This window comes from Delphinapterus leucas, chromosome 1, assembly GCF_059928025.1.
Source record: "Delphinapterus leucas isolate spDelLeu-1000000601 "Yukka" chromosome 1, BTC_Dleu_Yukka2, whole genome shotgun sequence".
Taxonomy (NCBI): domain Eukaryota; kingdom Metazoa; phylum Chordata; class Mammalia; order Artiodactyla; family Monodontidae; genus Delphinapterus; species Delphinapterus leucas.
Window position 1 is genome coordinate 104,650,993 of NC_143129.1, and position 22,645 is coordinate 104,673,637.

At 34.5% G+C, this 22,645-nt stretch overlaps 1 protein-coding gene across 3 annotated transcripts in view; it reads left to right on the top strand.

Annotated features, from left to right (window-relative positions):
- DPYD (dihydropyrimidine dehydrogenase) overlaps positions 1-22,645 on the top strand; it is an 825,900-nt gene that overhangs the window by 226,215 nt on the left and 577,040 nt on the right. For all 3 annotated transcript variants that reach the window (XM_089919140.1, XM_022553288.2, XM_089919145.1), the window contains 2 exons: positions 8,957-9,153; positions 15,430-15,511. In XM_089919140.1, coding sequence (XP_089775266.1) covers positions 8,957-9,153; positions 15,430-15,511 — 279 coding nt within the window. The remainder of the gene's footprint in view (positions 1-8,956; positions 9,154-15,429; positions 15,512-22,645) is intronic.

Genomic DNA, 22,645 nt, shown 5'->3' on the forward strand with positions numbered 1-22,645 from the left:
GAGTAACAAGAGACTTACACAAGTTCACATGTAATAAAGGGCAGATCCAGAGCACAAAGCATCTAATTCCCATTATTTCACAAACTGTCACTTGTCCCGCCTAATGTTATAAGTCATTGATACAAAGTCAACGTAAACTTGGGTTTTCTGGCTGCAGGCTCACAGTGTTATACCTTGTTGACTCAGCCACAAATACCTCAGTCACTGTACCTTACAACTCACAAAATGAGGTCACTGTACCTCATTTTCTGTTAGATATGAAGCAACTATTTTAAAATAAGTTGTGTAAGACCAACACATATGGCTTAGTTGTTTTCTTTATTTATATATGTTACCAGGAAGCTTTTGTTTTTTCTTTTCTTCTTGCCGTTGAAGGATTATTATACAGCCAGTATTCAGGTTTCATGGGGCCTGAGATGATAAACTTTGGGTTCCTTCTTTGAAGAATTACACAAAAGTACTGCTACAAATTTAAAGGCAGGGCCTTGGAAGGGACCCGTGCAATTGAGAGCCCTGAAGTTTAAGCTTTTACCTAAAGTTTTATGTTAATTAGGAAAACGTAAGCCTGCTTTTGTGATAACTGGTCTATAAGTACATTTAAGAATGAGTCTAACACGTTTATGATACAGTTTGGCAAACTGGTCAATAAGATCTGCTAGTTCATGTGTATAATCTAAGATATGTTACCATGATAGTGGATGATAACCACTATTTATGGATAATAACCAATATTTATGGCTAATGCCTTTTGCAGTTCATCTATAAATAGAATATGGATTAGCGAATAGTTGTTAGATTTGATGACATCTCACACTTGCCTTATTGTCCCAAACTTGTATCATCTTTGAATAAAATTTCTCCATACCACTCCTATTTGAAAAAAGTGTTATCAATAGTTTGTGAATACTGTTCATAGAAAAGAAAAAAAAGTATTTCTGAGAGAAATAAGAAGTACATGAAAGATATGCATTAAAGAGTAATAAAATCAATAGTTTGTATAAATAAAATCAAGAGGGCTGCTCTTGAGGATGCAAACACAAGTAATGCCTGTACAGGCTTCATTTGTGTCTCTCCTTTTGGTCTTAATGCAATGATTAATAGAAAGGAATAATGTCTTGATAAAGATATTGGTAAATATTTGACATTCTTTTCCAAAAATCTTTAGAAATCTATTAAACATACTCAGTGCGGGGTTGGGGGGTGAGATGAATTTGGAGATTGGAATTGACATATATACACTCTTGATACTATGTATAAAATAGATAACTAATGAGAACCTACTGTATAGCACAGGAACTCTACGCAGTGCTCTGTGGTGACCTAAATGGGAAGGAAATCCAAAAAAGAGGGGATATATGTATACATATAGCTGATTCACTTTGCTGTACAGTAGAAACTAACACAACATTGTAAAGCAACTATACTCCAGTAAAAATTAAAAAAAAATACTCAGTGCTGGCACAATGATGAATAATTAAACCTGCAAGATGGATAAATAGTTAGATGATTTTCATCACAACATTTTAGTTTGTCTTAAAACTATATATTAGTATCTGGAGTTTTAGCACATAAAAATACATTCAGAGATTTGGGGCAATAACATTGAAATTTACCGAAATCACATGGTTATTAAGATTTGCTATTAATGTTTTTTGAATTTTTTTTTATAAGTTCAAATATATATACTCTTGTGGGCACCTTACAGTGTAGAAGGATGGACTTTCATTCGTTTGAATCTTAACAACTTAAAAATATGTATTTTTTTTGCAAATATATTTGATGAGTAGTAGTATAAAGTAGTACAAAGCAGTAATAGTGTATCAGCATGAATCACTTGTAAGAGCCATTATGCTGGGAGTTAAAATTTAAATACCCATTTGCTCCAAAGCGTAACTATAAATGAAATATAATAAGCACACAAGAAAAGTTAGTAGCTGAACTAAAAAGGAAGGTAAATACCTTTTGGGGCCAGAAATGGTATAGAAATATTCAAGAGTAAACAGGGGACTTGGGCCACTGGCTGCTAGGCTCTGCATAAGCAAACAATCAGGGGCTGCTGGGGAGTTTGACTGGTGTGGGATAATAAGTACCAAAAACATTATGCATCGTAGAGGACTGGATTTACCTAACCCTGGTAGAAAGTTTTAAAAAAAAATAGATGCAGGGCTAGGGCTTATATGAAGCTACAAAGATAAGCTATGAAAGCTGTGCCCCAGTGTTTTGGGCATGTGCCTAGTGGCCCAGTAACTTGCTTCTGTGTTACCTCTAAATCTCACCTGGGGACTGGAGCCCTGGGCTTCCAGTTAGAGACCTGTTTCTGCAGTGGGGTAGAGGGAGAGGAGTGATGCTGGGTGGAGGCCACTGTATACTGTACATAAGAAGCAAGAGGGTAAGTGCAAAGACAGAAAACTTTGTCTCAGAATAAGTCTGGAACAAAAAGCCCAAAAGCCACATTAAAAAAGCTAATGCTGCCAGTGATAATCAAAAAACTCAACCTATAGATGATTTTGTCCTAATGAAACCAAATACTACCACAATCAGGCCTTTAAAACAAATAGACAGAAAATAATATCCATAAAAATAAGGTAAAATTATGAAAAAAAACAATGAATTTGGTATGAAAAATAGTTGATTGGAAATATTCACTGTAGTAAAAATACCAGTAAAAAGTTAAATTTAGAAATGGAATAGAAAGAGATTGGTGAAGAGCAGCCTTAAGGCAGTTATGGTAGAGAATTTTCCAAAAGAAAGGAAAGATGTAAGCCCCTCTATTAGACACACGATTATAATATTGTGAAATACCAAAGATCTCAAAAGAAGCAGCTTCCAGAAAAAGAGAAAACAGATTACTTTAAAACCAAACAACATTTAGACTGACCCCAGATTTTTCATCAGCATCCATAGATGTTAGAAGCCAAGAACACTTTTTATAAAGAACTAAGATAAAGAACTGTATTTCTCCCTTAACAATACAAGCATGAGTAAAGGTATTTTAAGCATTTAAAATCTAAGGTGACTTATTACTCACCTTGTTATAAGAACTGCTAAAAGTTATGCTTCAGCATGACTGAGACAAACTTGGAATGAAAGAGAGATGTAAGAAATAATGGTGAGGAAATAAACCAGAAAAATATGGTGGTAAATAAAATTATTGACTGTAAGGTAATGATAACAACTCATTTTGGGGTGTTAAAAAAGATAGAGATAAAATTTTATATAAAATTGACAAGGAAGGTGTTTGAGGTGGGTGTGGTAGAGCACAGTTAAGGGTGGTAAGGGCCTTTTGTGTTGGGAGGAGAGAGATACTTGATATCTCTCTTCAATGTTTTAAAAACATTGAAATATCTATGTTAAAAATTAAAAGGTAATCACAAAAAATATAGAAATACCACCTGTAACTTCTAAGAAATCATAGAATCAAAGAGGGGTGGGTGGGTAGAAAACTTAATCCAGTGAGAGACAGGAAAGGAAAAATAAAAAACGAGAGAGAGAAGCAAATACAAAATATGGTAAACAGGAAACACAAAGCAGATAGTAGAAATACGTACAAATATATAATTAATCATAATAACATATTTATTAAGTTTACTTATTAAAACGTAAGTGACTTTATTATGGATTAAAAATAAGTACTCCAAACAGCTATATGATGTTTAAAAGAGAAAGACCTTATCAGATAACTTGAAAATAAGGTGGCTGAAAAAAGCAATACCTTGCAAGATAGTAACCATAAAAAAGTTAATGTAGTCATATTCATATGTAACAAAAGTGGAATTTTAGGGAAAGTGTACTAATAAAAATAAAGAGAAAAACAATGAAAAGAAGAATAAATGTCTTAAAAGTATAAAATTCATAAACTTACATATACATTACAATATGGCCTTACTCAAAATTTGTAAGATTTTTTTGAGTAAAGTTTATTAGATTGATTTAATAAATCCAGAAAGGTTCCTGTACCCAACTAATATAGAGTGAGTGCATATAGATATATATGTGTGTGGACATATATGTATATATTGTTTCCAAATAAATACATACAGACTGCACTTTTCTACAATGCAACTAAATTAGAAATGAAAAATAAAAATATTGTCAAAATGAAGGTAATAGCAACAAATTTAAAACACACATTTGTAAATAGCTCATGGGTTAAAGAGGTTATCACAATAGAAATTATAAAATATTTAGATCTGAATGACACAATTTCCATTGACAACCTGTAAAATGTAGCTGAAGCCATTTTTACATGAAAATTTATTGTGTTAAGTGTATATAACAGAAGAGATAAAGATTATATATAAGTAAACAGGTTTCATTTCAAGAAGCTAGAGAGAGAGGAAACAGGTGGAGGAGGGATGTGTTGGTGGTAGATGTGGAAAAAGTAGAAGAAGGAAACTGAAAATAATAGAAAAATAATGAAATAGAACATGAGAGCAAAAATAATGGTGATCTACAAAGAAAACCTGGCTCTTTGAAAATAGTTTAGTAAATGATTATCTGGCATATCACATAACAACCAGTACATTTCAATTATGGCTGCCTTCTAATTACTGTTCTTTTATTATTTTATTGACCTGCTTATAAGTAGTTAACCATTACTGCTGTTTCTTGAAAAATCATATTAAAAATCAGTTGAAGCTGATAGGACGGGGGAATGATCTCTCCAGTCTACCATGTCTCCATCACTCTCTGTTGCCTCCCTGCTCTCTTTTTGTCCCCAGCAAGCTGTAGCGTGGATTGCCTGACCCCCGGCAGCTTTATTTTCCAACTCCAGCAATGAACACATATTTGAGTGACTAACTAGGTACTAGGCAGTGTCTGGGTGCTAAGGATACAGTGATGAACAAGATAGGAATGATACTAGCCCTCAGGGAGCTTATTGCCTAGTGAGAAAGACAATAAAGCAAGCAAATTACAATGAAGTGCGGAGAGGGGGCAGTCAGACAATACTGTGGGAGCCAGTAGCTAGGAACCCTAACAGATAGTCTAGCAGGGAGGGGAAGCTGAGTTGAGAAAGTGAAATTTAAACCGAATCCTGAAAGGTGTTCATCAAGTATGGTAAAGTTGGGAGTGGGTGAGAATTCAAGGCACAGAGAACAGCATGAGCAAATTCTGAAGGCAAATGAGTGCTTGCACTGATTAGTTTGAACCTACATATGATTTTGGATCAGTAAAGTTGCTCATAACCAAAGTACACACACCTATGTTTTCTAATTGTATTTTGTCAGCTTAACTATTCAATTCAGTTGTAGCCTTAAATCACAAATAGAACATATAGTTTAATCATAATAAAACTATGAACTATAATGTAGACTAATAAGTTAAGAATCAGTTCTGCTGTCTATAAAATGAGCAATGATACCTAACTTTAAAGATTTTTAGGGCTGGAGATATAAATGTTAAGCACCTACGTGAGTGCCTTATAAAGAGAAAGCATTAATCCCGGGAGGTTATCATCATTGATTTATTCAATCTTCACAATAAATTGTTGAAGTAATTATTACTCTCTTAATTTTAGAGCTGACATTTAGAGAGGTGAAATCCTCTCCACAATAACGTGTCATTTTTTTAAGATTTGGCTAAGGTGTTATCTTTCTTCCCTTCTGGGATAACATTTCTTTCTCACCAGCTCCAACAGCACCATGTACAAAAATGAACCCTACACATGGACAGATTGCATTGTAATAATTTTTCTATATTTAAGACATATGAGTACCCTGTTACCCAGGGAACTACTTACTGGAAGGTCTGTGTTTGCCTTATTCATACTAGTATAGAGGGCACATAAAGATATTTACCAAATTAAGGTGGAAATTTAATGGAACAGAATATTCTGATTTCAAATTACACAGTATTTTTACCATGCCAGCGATGTCTCACAATAATGTCTATTTTAATAATAAGAACATAATGAAACAACATTTTTTAAGAATCACTAATGCATTAATAATTTTGATAACTAAAAATTTGCCATAGCATGAAGTTTTCCTTATTTCTCATGTGTTTGAAACACAGTTCCCACTTTTGGTGTCCCTTGTTTAATTGTGGTGAAGAAACTGTCAGACAGCCCAAGAATATTTCTTTTCTAAGGATGAGTGTGGTGAATAGTATGTACTCAGTGCTTCCTTTGACTTCTTTCACAAAAGGAAGCAAGTTACAAAGAAAATTACATAGAAGCATCTCCTAGAAGGCATGTAATTTGAGGTAACTTACTTTTGGATGCACAAATAACAATCTCTTTCCATTTAAGCATTCAAAAGGTAACCAGACTGTCATATTGCTAATTAATTAACTCAAAGAAACTGAAACCAGCAAAATGAAAACCAATGTATTATTTTTTTAAGGTTTCTCTTAGACCTACACTGATGAAATAGTATCTCTTTAGAAATGACCAGAAATTATGTTTTTTTCTATAATAAAATCAAGTTAAATACTTGCAAAAATATAAAACTCTTATGGGATATGTTGAATACAACTAACCTTTTACAATATATCCTTCAACTAGTGGAGATATTCTGAAATATCCAAGAAAACTTTGTCATGATTCCCCTGTAATTTATAGTTGCTATTGCTTGGTTTATAAGAACAAGTAGAGTAACTGAGGAAGAAATATAGCTACCAAATATTTGTGTTTATTTCCATTAAGTACCATTTTAGAACGTAAGAAATATTTAAATGAGAAAAAGGATACTCTCAAATTAGAATCAGTAAATATCTTTGCATTTACCATATTATGTCCTTTTCCATTTAGAGAGCACTGCATAATTATTAGAAAATTATACTGTTTCTGTCTCCAGAACGTGAGGAGGCTTGGGGGAATATTACATGGCCCCTCTCTGTGTCTCAGTCTTTGCATTTTAAAAATCAGGATAATTTCTCCCTTGCCTCAAAATAATATGAAAATTATGGGGAAAATGCTAGTAAAGTCAATATGGAGTGATGAAAGAAATGCACTTTCCAAATGAGTGAAAAGTCAGAAACCACAGGGCGATTATACAAGGAAATCTATTTAAAATGTTCCTCAAGATTATTCACTTACAAACAACCTATAAATAACCATCCTTTTGTATCACTGAGGAAGAACTGCATGTGTTACTCATTTGTTGAAATGAGTAACTATCACTGGAGTTCAGGAATTTTGAAATTCATCAAAATCTTGCTGGAAGCCTACTATGTGGTAAAATTCTACTGTGCCCTGGCATTCAGAGAAACCCTCAGATTAGGTTTACATGTATTAACTCATTTAATCCTCATATTAGCCCTATGAGATAGATGTTATTAACCCCACTTTACAGTTTGAGGAGACTGAAGCATGGAGATGTTAAAACACTTATTCAATACTGTACACCGTGAGAATGATGGAGGTCATGACTCAACCCCAAGAGCATAATTTTAAAGCCAGACCTCTAAACATGTTGTGTTTGTGATGAAGTTTACAAAATTTCATTCAAATATTCAGTTCATCAGAAACTACCAAGGTTGATGCACCCTACTATAAAGCTAAGGGGGAAAATCCAGTGCAATAATAATTTACAAATAACAGAACAAAACATTGACTCATCTTCAGTTTATGAGTCCATTTTTGCTCACGTGTTCAAATTACTGTTAAGTACATTTATTTAGTTTTCAATTTTAATTTTGAATTTTTTTCTTTTCTAAAATTTCTTTTTTTTTAAAAACAAATTCAAGTTTCCTGGTGAAGTTCACATTCTTATGTATTTTTTGAACATGTTCATTATAGTTATTCTAAAGTCTATCTTTGATAACTACACTTACTGGATTATGTATGCATATCTTTATGTTTTCTGAGTTGTTGGCAGTTCTTAGTTAATGAGAAGCCTGGGCTTTTTTGATCAAAAGTCAGGCCTCGTATATGAAAATTTGTAGATGTTGCAGTTGACTTATTATCCTCCACAGAAGGTTCACCCTATCATTTGGGAGGTAGACAGAAGTGAGACCTTATCACCTTCATCTAAATCAGGTTGGGTTACATGTCTTCCTCTGGTTTGCCCCACTTGCAGAGTACAGCCCTCCAGAAGTTTCAGCTGTATGCTAAGGTGTTTACTAGGACTTTTTCTTCTTCAGCTACTCCTGTACTCCAGTTGTTTCTTCTGGCCTCTCAGAGTGCAGAAAGCTCCCTTCTGCTTTATAGAAATTTGTTTTGTTTATAAACACTGTGTCTCTCTAGTCCTAGAAAATTAGCTAAAATCTCTCTTTCTGTCTCTTCTGAGCCGTGGTCATCTATCTACAAGATTCCTCACTCTGCTAAGAAGTGGCGAATTCCCTCAGGGTAAAAGTAACTCCTAAACTGTCACCTCACTTCTCTGCTGTTCACTTTTTTCTGAGATCTTGGCTCCTCTAGTCAGGCTTACTTCAGAGCCTCTCCAGTGCTTCTAACATATTTTTGAAATGTTATTCTTCAAAAGCTAATCTATCAGAAGCAGATGTCATAAATTATCTACTGAATGCCTATGTGCCAGGTTAGTGCTCACTGCTGGTTATACAATGGTAACATGTTTCTAAAAATATTTAAAACAAATAGTTAATAAGTTATATGTGTGTGTTTTTATATATGACATATTCTATGACTCAAGAACTAATGTTCCGCTAACATGGAAACGTGGCACACGTGGTAAATGGTTTCATTAATAGCATACACGGTATGATACAGGAGCTTAGAGGAGGAGCATTTAACTTGGACCAGGGCTGGAGTAGGGAAAGCGAGTCAGGAATGCTTCCTAGAGGACCTTAGACAGGAATGTCAAAGATTGAGAAAGAGTTAGTCAAGCATAGATTGCCATCGGCTTGACCCAATATAACTTCTAAGTATGCTAATACTTAAAATGTACTGCTTATTTCTATTAAAAGCACAAATGGATTGGAAACATTAAAACTATGTTTGAGGATGTAAAAGTTAGCTTAAAAATGTTAACCATGCCAATTGATTTCTCCGTAGGTGTTCAAAGCAATGAATATCCCACAAATCAGGAGTCATTTTCTGCCTCCCCCAGAAAAAATGCCTGAAGCCTATTCTGCAAAGATTGCTCTTTTGGGTGCTGGGCCTGCAAGTATAAGTTGTGCTTCCTTCTTGGCTCGATTAGGCTACTCTGACATCACTATATTTGAAAAACAAGAATACGTTGGTGGTTTAAGGTAATGCCTACATTTATTTCATGTTCACAGTGTCAAAAATGATGGGGTAAAATGATTATGAACATTGTTGGTTTGTAATCGTATAGGAACTTCAGGCTCACAGATGGTATTTTAAGTGTTCTTTTTCCAAATGCTCAAATTTTGATTTCATTATTCACTTTAAATTTGCAGTTGGCTTTAAGCAATATTTATTTTAAAATTTCTCTGTCTAGTTCTGTGAATTTAAGAGAAATCTCAGCAAAATATTTTATGAATAGAGGAACCAATCATATGAAAGCTTATTTCAGGACTTCCCGGGCTGTCCAGCAGTTAAGACTTCACCTTCGAATGCAGGGAGTGCGGGTTCAATCCCTGGTCAGGGAGCTAAGATCACACATGCCTCACGGCCAGAAAAACCAAAAAATAAAACAGAAGCACTATTATAACAAATTCAATAAAGACTTTAAAAAAACGGTCCACATCAAAAAAATCTTTTAAAAAAAAAAAAGAAAGCTTATTTCACCCCTGTGAATCTTTCCTTTAATGGCGATATATATATGTGAAAACTATGCAAATTAGAGATAGGGAAACCAAACTCCACAGAATATTGGATGATTCATTTTGTTGTGTACACAGACGTGCTGTCCTGGTCATGTATTTTCATTCTCCAGTCTCTTTAAGTTTTGCATTTGATTATAATTATGTTAGAGTCTACTAAAAATGTTCCATTTTAATGTACATTTATGCAGTGTTTATCTCATAGATACCATATTATTATTTACTATTAATCAACATCATTATTAAACCAGGATTCAGTCACATAATCATTTATTCCCATGAAGATTCATACACTGAAATGGAAAATATTCACTTTGTATCTGATTTTCAGAAATTCATATTAAGCTTAGAAATTGGATGGAGTTTGCTTTATTTAAAATAAATGGAACTCTATAGAATATACAATGAAGAAAAGGCAATCTCTTCAACGACTGATGTTGGGCAACCTGGACAGCTTACATGTAAATCAATGAACTTAAAACACTCACGCCATATAGAAAAATAAACTCAAAATGGTTTAAAGACCTAAATATAAGACATGACACCATAAAAGTCCTACAAGAGAACAGAGGCAAAACATTCTCTGACATAAATCTTAGCAATGTTTTCTTAGATCAGTCTCCCAAGGAAAAAGAAATAAAAACAAAAATAAGCAAATGGGACCTAATCAAACTTAAAAGCTTTTGCACAGCAAAGGAAATCATCAACAAAACAAAAAGACAACCTATGGATTCACAATAAGGAAATGGGGTTTAGGTGAAATAGATTTGGTCATAGAAAATATTTTGAGAACATGTGTTATGTAACACAGATTTAAAGTGTGGTACCTTAGCGTAATAAACTAAAGCAAAGTTCTATCGGAGTATGAGCATCGTGCTTTAAAAAGAATGGAAGGAGGTTGTTACTGGTTAATTCCATTTAGATGAAAGAAACATGAACATATAAGAACGATTATTTTTTTAGCTTATCTGGGCATTCCACTAATTGTACTAAAGGATTTGTGGCCACAAGGAAGATTTCTTTCAAAACTTTAGATTGTTAAAAGAGCACATATAGAAGAATGATTGTTTTTATAAGTACAACAAACTTGGGAAGTAACCATTCCAATTAAATTCCATCTTCTGTCCTTGTATCCCCTTTCTCAATACGCAGTCTTGAGGGTACTCTCCCTCTGTCCCTTCCTCCCTCCTTCCTCCCTTCCTTCCTTCCTTACTTTTTTATTTATTGATCTCCTACTATGTGCTGGTCATTGTCTCGGGCCCTAGAGATACAAAGGTAAATAAAGCAAAGTGCCTGTTCTCATGGGGCTTGTATTCTGGTAGTGGGGGGGTAGACAATAATGCAACAATAAACCAAATATAGAGTATGTCAGGTGTTTATAAATGCATGAGGGGGTTTCAAAAATGGCAGTTTAGTGCTGTCCCTAGAGCATTTGATATATGGAATAGATAATTTTTAAAATATGTTTATCCTCTAGTCTGTACAATAAAATAATTTTCAAAGAGAATTATGTAATAATTGGTGATTATAATTATTTTTATTCACTCCCATAAAACAAAATATTAACAATTAAAACAAAATAATTTCAATATTAAAGGTATAGTTCACAGTTTCACTATTTTAAACCCAAGTTAAAAACTTCTGGCCACACAAAATGATAGAATTGAAGTAGATTCATGTTGCTTCATGTGTTATCATTTTATCAATCTCAGATCAACTGTTTAAACACTGGAATACGTAGTCTTGCAGGGGTGGAGACACATGCTGCCTATGGCCATTGGAATGAGGAATATGCTTGTAGGTGAATCAGCCTGTGCCAGTGGTTGCTGTTTAACTGGAGTTCTCCCTATTAACTGTTCTGTAGAACTCAGTTTATTAATGAATGGGTAATAAAATTGGGATTATTTAAAGCTTACACATCTTTTTAACATCTTTATTGGAGTATAATTGCTTCACCTTCAATAGTTCAGCTGGTAGAGCGGAAGACTGTAGACCTGACACATGTGGATATTTATTTTAAAAACATTTATTACTAAAACTCTATAGCAACTGTAGCCATTATTTAGAATTTAGATCCACCAAAGAGTTTTTTGGGGGGAGACAGTGTTTAGAATATCACTGACTTGTTTAGAGTTACCTGCTCATGGTGATAATACAAAAAGGCTTATTTTTGTCAGTTTCATAACTTTTTAAATCGTCTAAAAACAGTGTACCTCCTTATTGCCTGCACCTGGACTTGGTGTGATGTGGGTAAGAGAATAGAGTACGAGTATAGGGTTGAGCAGCTCATAGGAAGGAGTTGTCTGAGGACGTGTGTTGGGGTGGAGGAACCAAAGTTTAGTTTGGGGTATAAAAAATTTGAGATACCTATTAGATGTCCAAGTGAATATAAAGGTCTGGAATTTAGGTTTGAGGATAAAAATGTGGGTGCCATCACATATGGATGGCATTTAGAGCTCTGAAATGAGGAGGAATTTGCCTGGTCTCTGGGGTGGTAGTGTTCCTGTTAAAGCCTGCTGACACCCCTCTGCTCCATTGCCCATCCCCTGAACACAGCATGTACACATTTTTTTTCCCCTCCTCCCCATTCTGTTCCTCCTTCCTTACCATTTTCCTCATCTTGAGATGCCTTCACTTGTCTGAAAGCTGATCATATGTCACATTTCACCTGATTATCTCATCTTGCAATAAGCTAATTCTCCTTTGAAACACTCTCGTTCACATTTGGTATTTGATACTTGTCACGTTGTACCATGAGAGTATGTGTGTGTGTGAGTGTGTGTGTGTGTTTCGCCCATCTGTCTGCTGACCTCATCCATTGGTGAATATAATTGTGTCATGTTTATAACAATCAATAATTACCTCCTTATCCCCTGCCTACTTGATTATGATCAAATCTAACTCTTTTTAGTATCTCACATTACTCTTATTTCCTATAGAAGATGCTTGGAAATGTGATTCTCACACATTTATTCATAACACATGTGCTAAGTAAGTGTGGGCTACAACGCTTTCAGGGCAGTATGTGATTCTAAGCAGAGCTGCTCAAGCCCTAGCAGCCTGGCATTCCATTTGCTCTGCTGGCTACTTCAACTTTCAGAGTTATACTTCCTCCTTGCTCTGGTTTCTTCTTGCTAGGTTGAGAGTGTTCTCCTTTCTTTCTGGTCAATAGAAAAATTGTTCCTGCTTCATTAACCTGCTGTTTCAGAGCCATATCTTAAATTAGAACCATTGACCTAAACTAGCATCATTTTTTTTACTTACATATCATGTACTTCTATTCAGAACCCATAAAAATCCCAAGTCAGAGGAAGGTACTCAGCCTCACAGTGTATCTGTCTGTATTTAGAGGCTCACCTTGCTGTGGTTGGTTTATTTAGCTAGAATTTTTGCTTTCGTGTCTAGCCTTTTGAGGACTTTCATCAGATTCCAATGTTAGTCCATTTTCAGTCTCTCCTCTGCAGACCCCCAGGCCTATCAAGACTGGGTGTCTGTTTGTGCCTACTTATATAATCCATACTATTTAAGAATTTTTCTCCTTAGCCTCGGAAGGTACAGGGAGGAAAAAAAAATATCCTCTATCCTCTTAGGTCAGTAGTTGCCTTGTGAAATAAACTAACATAAGACAAATTAAGGAGAAAAACAGTGTTTATTAACACATGTACATACATGTGGGAGAACTCAGTGATGAGTCATTCAGAGAAGGGGGGTCAGAACTTGAGGTTTATGTACCATCTTTTTTTTTTTTTTTTTAAAGATAGATTTTATTTATTTATTTTTGGCTGCGTTGGGTCTCGAGTGCAGGCTTTCTCTAGTTGCGTTTGGGGGGGGAGCTACTCTTCATTGCAGTGGCTTCTCTTGTTGCAGAGCATGGGCTCTAGGCACGTGGGCTTCAGTGGTTGTGGCACACAGGCTCAGTAGTTGTGGTGCACGGGCTTTGTTGCTCCACAGCATGTGGGATCTTCCCGGACCAGGGCTTGAACCCGTGTCCCCTGCATTGGCAGCCGGACTCCCAGCCACCTCACCACCAGCAAAGCCCCTATGTAGCATCTTAACAAAGAATGATAAATTTGTGGAGAAGTGACAAGACAAAGGAAAAGGGGTTTATGCTTTTAGGGACAGCAAACTGTGAGAAGGTAAATATATGGGGGAAACCAATGGAACATAAGAGTTATTTAGTAAAGCTTGTAATGTAAATTCCTCTTGGTGCCCATCTTTGGTCTGGTAAGGGTCTACAATTGTCTCCTGGTGATTAAGAGTTTTGCCCTTCTTGGTACAGGAAAGGAAGACACACCATTGCAAATTTATGTACTGCTTTTTGGCAGATAATAGGGGACCGGACAGCTTTTCTTGTATCTGTTTCTTCTTAATTATCTTCAGCTCAAAATAATCCTGTGCTGAAGTGGCATATTTGGAGGGGCATATTCTGCTACCCTACAAAGGCAGAGTCCTGTGTGGTGCCCAGAGCATTATGATAACCGCTGAGGTAGTGTGGTTGTCCAAAGATCAGCTTAGGAGGTTTTTCTCTCTTACCCTATGCCCTAAGTCATTCTTATGTATAATCTTACACCCTAACTAGATAGAAAGCTCCTTTAATATAGGAGCTAATATAGATTTTGTACTGTTCAGTACTTTGCATTTTCTATAGCACTGAGATGAGCATGGTGCCTTGCTGATTGATGTATGGAAATTAATTGAATAATCAAGTTCTTAAGTCACCAAAGAATGAAAAGACTACAGATGCACTTTGGAAGACCTTGCACTGAATGATCCAGAAAGTTCATCTTCAACAGTTATTTATTTATTTTACAAATCAATCTCTATAGTGCTTGGATATAGCTCTTTCACTGAATGTACTACATTCTGTTGTAATGATCTGTTTATATATCTTTGCTCACAAGAATGAGAGCTTATTAAAAGTGGTAATTTGGTCAAATTCACCATTAAATCACTGCAGCTAACACTGTACCTGGTACTTTGTAAATGCTTGTTGGATGAATAGATGAATGACTACATGAATTGCTGTATATTCATGAACATATGTAGCCTTTTTATTGCTATAAGATATTGAAAAGTTATTTGAACTTACCTTTAATACTATGTATGAACTATTAACTCTTGAAGTGATTGTATTTGAAGACAGAAAACAATGAGCAAATCAATATCAAATAGGATTACTTTTTAATGACTGAACCCTTTTGGGACACATTGCTTTCATAGAAGATTGTTTTACTGTAAAAATATTCTGTAGATCACATTACAGAACTTATTCTGTAATGTCCTGAACAGCATGATAATACAAAGTTACAGATTTGAATTTGAACAAGCTAGAGGTATAGTTATAGAATATATATTTGTGTATGTATATATATGTATATTAAACACTGTATACTTTCAAATTTTTGTTTTTTTAAGCTTTTTTCTTAGGAATTTATAGAAGTGTTAGTAAATAAATCAACTAAATACTGTAATAAACTTAAAAGTATAGGCCAATTGTCTACTCACTATTTGTTTTTCATTGTTTTTATTTATTTTCCACATCAGTTTCTACTGTTTCTCTTGAAACCCATATCATATTCTGTCATGCATATAAAAATGTGGATGTCCTCACACTCACATTATGTGATATGAAAATACCCTCAGAAGAGATACTTATTCCTTTAATACTGATCAATAAAGACATGTTGCATTTTTTAAATTGGTGATTTTCCCACAAATGCTTCTCGTTTTTATTTTCAGTATCTCTGAAATCCCTCAGTTCCGGCTACCATATCATGTAGTCAATTTTGAGATTGAGCTTATGAAGGACCTTGGTGTAAAGGTAAGTGAAAAACATAACACTTACATGTGTATTGCTCCAAAAGAAAGGAGTAAGCTCTACACTAAAGATTAACAACAAAATGTCACACACTTTAGGAAAGAACAATTAAAAGCTACACCAGGCAGAAGCAGAAAGATGCTTCTCCTTGCTTAGGGCATTTGTCTGTCTACTGTCTGAATGCCACTAGCCTGGAAAAGGGCAATCAATAGTTCTCATCTGGCACGCCTGCATGTGATTAATTGTCTGTAAGAAACAAATTCCTAAATTGCTTTAGGGGTTCAGTGCAGCTAATAGAAGGATTTGGTTGCTTTAATCAGGTTTTTTTCATGCAAGTTTTGTGCACTCTGAAACATTTGTATTTCACAATTTGGAACATAATTTCTTACAGAGGTTTATTTTATTTACTATATGCGTAATGTCAATAGTGTTAATGTGATAATCCTTTTTCAACATAAACAGTTACTCAGCAAGGTAGAAAGCAACAGCTCTGTATTTTTAATTGTTTTGTGAAATAAATATTGTGTTCTTTTAAAGATGGTCAAAAAATTAATACATTTTACTTTCGTAATATAGCTTTAGATATTCCTATTCTTTTGTATTATTTAAGAGTATCATATTCTGGCTCTTCACTTGAACATATTGCTATTTTTATTTCAAAAATTTTACCTTTCTGTAATAGGTATAAGATAATAGATTAACAAAGTACTATGATTTACATAATACATTCTGTAAGTACATATGGGAGCTATTTTGAAAAGTACAAACTATTTATGGCTCTTGCATTTAGAAATAAAAATTAAAATAACCAATTAAAAGGGAAACACTCAAAACAGTATTTTGTGCATTTACACTTATAATTACATCTTATTTGGCAATGGATAGGCAATGAAACATTTACACATAATCACCAAACAAAAAATCTTATAGCAATTATGCCGTACAGATGTGCACAACTTTATGAAAACAGAGTTCAAAAATAGTGTTCAAAATAGATTTAAGGGTGATTACTTGCTTTATATAAATACATTCTGAGAAGTCTGTTAAATGTATTTCATTTTGAATGCAAGTTCTTACCTAAATCTCATTAAATAAGAACATGATTATTGAGACTTCAAACTAATATATTAAGTGATACTTCAAATTGAAGATGAATCAAAAATTAATTTGACACCTCTGAATTCATCTTATAAGTAATTACAAAATTGCATTTGATTTTTACCATACCAGATATATTGCATAAATTAGGGCATACCCATTTCTCTTACTAGGAAACTCAAGACATAATAGTAGTCAATTCACTGAGTGCCAGAAAATGTACATTTCAGCTACAATTATGACACTTTCTAATTTTATAGTCAGATAACCTTGACAAAGTCAATTAATGTCCCTTGCCTTGGTCAATATTTGTTCAAAGGTAAAAGTATGCTACTACAGTTTGTGTAAAATACAAACATATCTGCTTATATATGCCTGGAAATATATGTGCTCTGGAAATGTATAGAATCTGATAGTATAGATTGCCTTTGGGAAGGTGTAGGAAGGAGTTTATCACCATTTTGTACATTTGAATTTTAAACCCTATGAATTTATTAAATTATCAGGAAAGAATTAGAACCTGAATTAAAGAGAAGGTTAATACTGTCTTGTCCATCACTCTGAGGAGAGACAGTAATGAGGTTCTTTTTCAGCTTTGAGGACTTGCATCCATTGATGAAATGCTTGCATCTTTTATGACTTATCAACTTTATCCATGAAAGGATATATATTTTTAAAAATGTTCTACACTTGTTACCACATTTTTCTCATCACCAAATTCTTCTTATAACCTGCCTTCCGTTTTTACCTCTCAACTAACACTGTATATTTTAAAGTCAACAATAATTTTCTGGCAATGAAACAAATTTTTCTCTGGGTTTATACTGTTTGGCTCCTGTGCAGCATGTGATATATTCTGATATGTATGCATGCATGTATGTATCTATGCTCATGTATGTATGTATTTTTAGCTTTCATGATCTAGCATTATCTTGGTTATTATCTGATTTTTTTCTCTTTCTAATAGGTTTGTTTCATTTATTTGATAAATAATTGTTGAGAATTTACTTTTGCCTAGAGGTGTGCTAAGGACTCGTCTAGAACCATCTTTCTTTTGAACTCCAGTCCTGTAATCTTAATAGTTTAATGAACACATTTATCATCCAAATAACATACACTCATCATATATAAACTTAGTTTAATTCATCATCTTCCCTCCCAACTGTGTTCTTCAGCTAAATTTCTTGTTGAGTAATTTCAATTTATTTCATATCTAATAGCTGATAGATTAGTTCTTGTTTATTCTAAGATGAATTTTTTCAGTCAAATATTGTGTCACAAAAAAACCCTCTATTTGTATGTTATATATATATATTTATTTTTCTTCCACTATTTCATTGTCACTAGTATGTTATAAAAGTAGTAATGCATGGCATCTTTTCTGAGCTATGAAATAGTATTTTTATCATATTGAATAAATGTTTTCATTTTCTAGACTTAGAATAGTAACATTTTCTAAGTTATTTTGTTTTATTTTAACGGAGGAGGGGTGTTAAATTTTTTAATTGCCCCTTTTGAAAGTCTATGTTCAGATAATGTATTGAGTTATATTAATCTTTGCATTTCTGGAATATATACATTTGCATCATGTTTTATTATATCTGTACATCTAGAACTAAGTTTTTTCTGTGTGTTTTTTTAAAAAATTCTTTTGCATTCACTTATTTATGCACTGAATATTAAAACTGTAAATACAGTTTTAATAGATTCTGTTGCTCGCTTTATAGAGTTTCAAAGCTACTGAAAGTCTGTCTTTGTTTTGCTTTATTTTTTATTTGTTATCTTTGCGAGTTTTGGCTATGTTATAGATTTTGGTTATAGAGTTATGCTAGCTTTATAGAAATAAATTTCCAAGCATTTCATTATTTTATTATTGGTAAGAATATTGTCTTGATACTTATATTTTTGCTAAATTTAAAAATTTTATCCATCTGATTTCAGTCTTTTTATGAGAAACAGAACATTGATGGGGTTTTTTGTTTTTGTTTTGCGGTACGCGGGACTATCACTGTTGTGGCCTCTCCCGTTGCGGAGCACAGGCTCCTGACCCGCAGGCTCAGCGGCCATGGCTCATGGGCCCAGCCGCTCCGCGGCATGTGGGATCTTCCCGGACCGGGGCACGAATCCGTGTCCCCTGCATCGGCAGGTGGACTCTCAACCACTGCGCCACCAGGGAAGCTCTGTCTTCATAATCTGAACAAAAATATCTGAGATATCTTTCTTGATAAATTTTCTATATCATCTTGTCATTATGTTTATTTGCAACAAGCATTTCCATCATTATAGGATGTTATTGAAAACTAATATGAAGTCATATTTTGTCTCTACTGGAAGGTGAGAAACATGTGCATTAAGAGCCAACAAAATAATTTTGTGTCTAAAAAGAGCTGAATTTAGTTTTAAAATTATTTTATCTTATTTTCTATGTTAGAGAGTCTGGAAATACTTGGTCTCTTTAGCCAAATTTTCTATCAAAAATGTGAAGAGCATGTACATTATTATCTGTATTTTTTAATAATGGGTGCCACATAGTTCATTTCAAAAAAGCGTTCCATGCCGAAAAGGTTGTAAACCTTAATCCTACATTAAAAATATTATTATATGTATGAAGACATATTATGGATGCATAAAGAAAGTTTTTGTCAAGTCCCGGAGTAGATATTAGGTGGAACTTTGGCTCAGGGCTTATTATATTCAGCCCTTCTATTGAAATAGTAATAACTCTTACACTAAGCTTGATGTGGAGCAAATTTTATTCTCAATTTAGCTGGGATGTTTGAGTACCCAGGCATATATTATTAAAGCCATTAGAGGGAGGTTAATATATGCTATAATCCATATCTAAGAAAATTATGACAGAAAATATTACATATATAAAAAATATGGGAGAAAACGGAGCAAAAACACAAACAAAATGCCCATAACATGATTTTTCTAACATCATATATATTTAACAAATAATCTTAGGACTTCATAGTATATCAGCCACAAAATGTTTTGATGTCTGTTAGTTGTCATATAATACCACTTTTAAGTTTTACATGTCTTGGTCCAATTTCCTAAGGCATAATGTAAGCAAAATTTTAACATTTTGTCAAAGAATCTTTCTCCTGTTCTTTCTGAGAGTGAGTTTTGGATTTGATGGCAAATGTTTGGGGGTTTTATGCTTTAGAAAAGGGAGATTTGACTAGATTCCCCAACATAGGGAAGAGTCCTTGTGCTTGTCACTCCACCGATTATTGTTATTATTGCTTTGTTCTCATTTGCACCATGGAGCTACTTACTGCACAGTGATGGTTATTCTCCCCCTGTCCCACAATGTCTGACTACAGTAAGTAAAGTCTTACTGGTCCCAGTCCCAGTAAATTAACACTAGGAGTAAAGCTACTTGTCTTTCCAGTTTTCGATACACAAAAGTATAATTCAACTTTTTTGCTTCCTCAGTTGCACGCTGTTGCCTGCTAGGGTGGAAACAGACTGAGAAACGCAAAATGCCTGTGCATCCTTTCTGTATGTTACAAATTCAGGGACATGTTCACTCTATCAGGGTGGAAATATTGGAATATTTTCAATCCTGTTTGATAAATCACATAACTCCACTACTCAGCTACACACACGCACACACACACACACATGCACACAAACACTACCTCAGGAAGGATGGGGGTCTTTCTTCAATTTTTTTGCTGAGTCAGTTAGTAAACCAAACCTAAAGTCAAGTATTCTGAGTATCACTTCCACTGATAGACCCATTGGCAGGGCACTCCACTGCTCAACTTTGGAAATTGTAGTATTATTCAGTTTACTAAAATTTTATTTAGAATATTTGAACCTGTAGTTTTCTTTTATGTCTAACCTTCATTGTATATTGGTATTGAGGTCATTTCATAGAATAAGCACTAGAACTTTTTATCTTTCCTTATGATCAGAAATAGTTTAATAAAAAATCTACTCTTTGAAAAATAAATTAAAATTCTAAAGCTTCATTATCCATTACTTTTTATAGCATCTAACTCTACTAACTCTAATAGTAATACCAACTATTAGATACCTAGTATTAAGTACTTTTAATAATATGTGTTTTTTTAATTGTCCAGTTTATTTTATGGTATTTGATATGTTCCAGAGTTCTGAATATTAGTTGTTAATCTCACCTTGGTTGTCCCCTGGTTGTAAACTTTCAAATGGTTCATCTGCCAATAAAATTAGAACTAGTATTTTAGTAAAACAAAAATGCCCCCCTATGTTATATCCAAAGTCATTTTATCCCCCTACTTTCTCTTTGTTTTCTTTGCTTTGCACTTTATACCCCAGAAACACTACATTTTCAAGTAGTTCTCCACATGCAGTATGTTGTTCTGTGCCTTTGAGGATGGTGCTGGTTCTGCCCTTCATTCTCAAGAGACATTAGAGCATAGCTTTTACACGTGCTGGTTCTGCAATTAAACTACATATTTGACTTTGGTAAAGGTTGTCAACGCTCTCTTGTCCCTTAGTATCATCATCTGTAAAATGAGGAAAACGATATCACTTCATAATGCTATTGTGTGGATGAAAGAGGTCCATCTATGCAGTATTTAGAAGAGAGTCTTGCACTTAGTTAGGTACTCTATGCAAGTTAGGTGCAATTATTGCTTTAATGGGTAAACTTTGTTCTTCTGCTATGAATCAGTTTAGAGACTTTTGTTTTTAGGAACATGTTGACTTCAAAACTCAAACCTACCAGACATTGTGCTTCCTTATTTATAATGGTAAATGACTGCAAAATCGCAGCGAAGTCATGTATTTTAGAGAGTATATACTGGCACATACCTGAGAAGTAGACCCCTTTACTTCACTCAAGTGGCTAGTCCCTGATCTTCATAAGGTTCATCTTCTGCCCTGTGGAGGGCAGGCATATTAGCTAGCATACTAGCTACCCCTTGCTTATGCTGTCCAATCTGCATGATGTTCTCAGTGTAATGGATCACTATGATGTTCTGTGGTATGGCCAGATTGTTTCGGATTATACATATTATTACAGAAGAGAGTTGACATATTCCTGAGGCAAACCTGTAAATGAATATTCTTATCTTTCCCCCATGAATGTGAACTGTTTCTGATCCCTTTTCCACAGAAACATGATGAAAATTGTGCATTCATCATTATCAATGGCTACGTGCATTGTACCTGTGGCCTTACTAATCTGCAATGATACCACATCTGTCACAGACACTGCAGTCAGGGCTTCACTTTGGTCGAGCCTGCAGGAGTTTACAGTCATTCTCCAGAAATCATCTAGTCTCAGCAGGGCCAGACTGGGAAATGAAACAGAAGTATAACATGGACCACCACCATCTTTCCCTATCCCACCGACTCCAGGCTATCATTGTGGTTGATTTACTCTCTCGACCAGGGTTTCAGAAGTTTTCTGGCCTTCCCAATATTATAGCTATAATAGCTCTTACTTTGCAGACCAGAGACCCAACATGGGGATTATTTCTACTGACATGTATAACAATTTTTATTATACACTTGGAGACTTGGGAATAACCACTAACTGGGTCTGTGATCCCCTTAGGCCCACTGTGAACCAGACTTTATCCAGGTTCCATTTTTCACCTTATCACTGTAGGTCCCCACTCTTCAGGTATCAATGTCAGTGAAGAACCTTGTCCAGGGTCCTTGAAACGTGTGATTATGCCCCCTTCCCCAGTGTACAGTTACCTGGGTAAATGGCTATAATCCCCTTTGGAGAAGGAATAGAGAAATCATTATAGTATTTACTTGCCAGGACGTTTCAGGGTCTTTCTTTCTAGGGACCTGACCACCTCTTCAGTCAGCAGGTTCAAGATCTGAAAATAGGCTCATGTCTGGAATTAAGCAAAGTACTGTGATTTTTAATAGAAGTATCTACCCTCTGACTCCTGACTTTATTCATCTTCCCTCAAAAGTATCCCCTATCAAAATCCTATCCATTTTTTAAGATGGCTTTATTGACAGGGAACTATTTTCAATATCTTACAATAAACTGTAATGGAAAAGTATTTTAAAAAGAAT